The 2,633-nt window shown below is 41.8% G+C and overlaps 1 protein-coding gene across 1 annotated transcript; it reads right to left on the reverse strand.

Annotated features, from left to right (window-relative positions):
• Window positions 1–558: 558 nt before the first annotated feature.
• Window positions 559–1,929, reverse strand: LOC149156365 (galactinol synthase 4-like). The gene is made up of 4 exons (XM_089443584.1): window positions 1,600–1,929; window positions 1,159–1,479; window positions 921–1,055; window positions 559–816 (listed from the first exon to the last, which is right to left on the reverse strand). The coding sequence occupies exons 1-4, from the start codon at window positions 1,927–1,929 to the stop codon at window positions 559–561; spliced, it is 1,044 nt and encodes a 347-aa protein (XP_089299710.1).
• Between the last annotated feature and the right edge of the window lie 704 nt (window positions 1,930–2,633).

The following is a 2,633-nucleotide window of genomic DNA, read 5'->3' on the forward strand; positions in this document are numbered from 1 at the left end:
AGCATTATGTTACATAATTTGCCTAAAATTTTCACATTACATTACGTATGTAATTAATTACCTAATTTGACATAAAATTTCATTACATAATTTGGATGAAGTGAGAAAAACCACTTTCCTTATCTGGTCGGTAAAAAGACTTAATGTGGGAAGAAATGTGCTATCGTAATGAGAATCTTTTTTGCAACTGGTAAATTATTTTCGGAAGAAATTGTGGGAATAAAAGTGAGAACCTTTTTGCAACTCGTAAATCATTTTCAGAAGAAAAATGAGACGGCTAATCATCAAATATGAATTTGCATCACACGCTAAGAAAACATCAGTAGTATCCCAGGTTTTGTAAGTTTTATAATAATTCATAATCAGAATAACCATGGGCATCGAAATATACAAATGTCAATTTCTTTATTTACAAATATTGTTTGAATTAATTTACAATCGATAACCGTCAATATACAGTATGATCTACCGTATCATATACGAAAAATTGTCCCCGCCTGTGCCAATGGATTATAATCTATACAGTACTACACACGACTTTTGGAAATTTGAAATCTCTTAAGCTGCAGGCGGTGCAGGGATTAAGTTGGGGTTTGTTGGCATCACAGCAAGGAATGAATTGGCAGCCACTCGTTCCAGATCATTGGATTTTCCGTCCGCCTCTGAAGTTGGATCTGGAATTCTAATAATATCTCCTGATCCCGAGTGGTCAAGGGAGGGGTCATTGTATATATCCCACCATTTCTGCACCAACATCTTTATATCTTCTCGCTCCATATTTTCCTCCTTCCCACTGTACCTCCACGGCTTCGACCCCTGCACATGATACCCTGCATGCTCAGAACACCGATCTCGTCTTCCATATTGTTTCTATCGAAAATGCAATTGCCGAAATTTTGAGGAGGGAAAAGAAAGCTTACAGCAGCACAATAGTGGACAACTTTGACAGTGTCCATGTCCACGCTCTGGGGATGTCGCCACAGCATGGCCAGAACCAGATTGTACACCAAGGGGATGGGTTTGTATACCTTCTCAAAAAACATGTTCAAGAAATCCTACAAAACAATATACATATACCACAATTTAGTGCTAAATGGAATCCACTAAACCAAACAAAATTTTAGATGAACCTGACTGAAATCGAGAGCAGATGCAGACCTGTTCTGCGAAGGGCGTTGGCACAGTGGCCATCAGAGTTTCCAAAAGGCAGTCGAAGGTCAGCTGACTCGGCTCAAAAACGAACATTCCAGCATTGAAGTATTGAGAGGGACGTTGCCCTAATTCCACGGGCCACGACACCTTCTCCGGGCACTGCTGGCAGTATCCGATGTTGTACTGCGGAGTGTGACTCCATGTCTTCTCGCAGAAGCAATCCATGACGGCATAGAAATATCCGTCCCGCATCTCAAAGAGATGGTCAATGTTGTCAAAGACTTGGATGTCTGCGTCTAGATATACCATCTTGCTGTACTCCTCAAACTGCCCATCACTCAAAACAAAACAAGATTGTTAATAACTAACTATATTCAGGTATTTAGGAAAGATATTGTTGTTAAAATGTTATATGCATGATTGGAAATTTGCAAGAAATGAAAATACCTCCCAAATACGGAGTTTGGAGTAGTTAAGGACATAGTAAGGCATTGAAAATTGCACTTGATTCTCCGGGGGATGGATGGGTTGAATCTGGCGAACAATACAACCCTGTCTTCGCAATTGCAGGCGATGATCCTCTGGAACATCGGGCAGCACAGCAACGACGAGAGGATATGCGCTCTTCACCTTGCGGAGACCCTTTGCAAGACCGACCACACCTTTCACATAGTCGCCACATCCCGCCAAGAAAGTCACGTACGCTCTGCACTTCTTCTTGGCCGCCGCAGCCTTTGCACTGAAGAGCTGATCTACAGCAGAAATTTCTGGATTCATGGTGAAAGACGGAGAATAGATATTGTGTAGGTCGGAATTCAATAATCTGTTGGAAAGTAGAGGAACGAATTTGCAGAACAAGAATGTAGTGTGTGTTTTGCTTGAATGGGAGCGTGTGTTTTATAGGTAAAAAGGGTCGGCTGTTACGGATAAAGTAGGTTGAAAACAATAATATCCAAAATGCAATAGCAAATAGAAAACTGACAGCATAGCATATACGTGTCATTTCCTCCATGGTCTATGATAGATTCAGGGGTAAGGAGCGGAATTCGGTACGTCCCTCTGGCTTCTCCGAAACTTCATAGTCCAAAAAAGGGCACAGTGGAATGGTTGGTATTCACCCGCGACACACACACAAACGCAGACTCTCGGGGAAGTTGACCCGAAGCAAAGGCCGGTCGAGTTACGTTCTTGGTTTGGTGAGTTAGAATCTGGTTATTGAATGGAATATTCGAAATTGGACATTTAGTGGAGACTCGGCTGTCAATATTTAAGTGGACATTGTAACAATGCATTTCAAGGCGTCACGAACGGCACTAACTGCGCCGGTTGGTGTGTGACTACGTGGAGTAGAGAGAGTGATCGGATGAGAGTGTTTGACGTTGAGGACATTGCCTTATATTAAAAGTTACATAGGAGGAGGAGGAGGTTTCTTATATTAAAAGTTACATTGAAAGTCAGGTTTCAGGGCAAGGCTAGTGGGA

Source organism: Pinus tabuliformis, chromosome 9 (assembly GCF_031772625.1).
Source record: "Pinus tabuliformis cultivar Carrire ecotype Pingquan chromosome 9, CPIR1, whole genome shotgun sequence".
Classification (NCBI taxonomy): Eukaryota; Viridiplantae; Streptophyta; class Pinopsida; order Pinales; family Pinaceae; genus Pinus; species Pinus tabuliformis.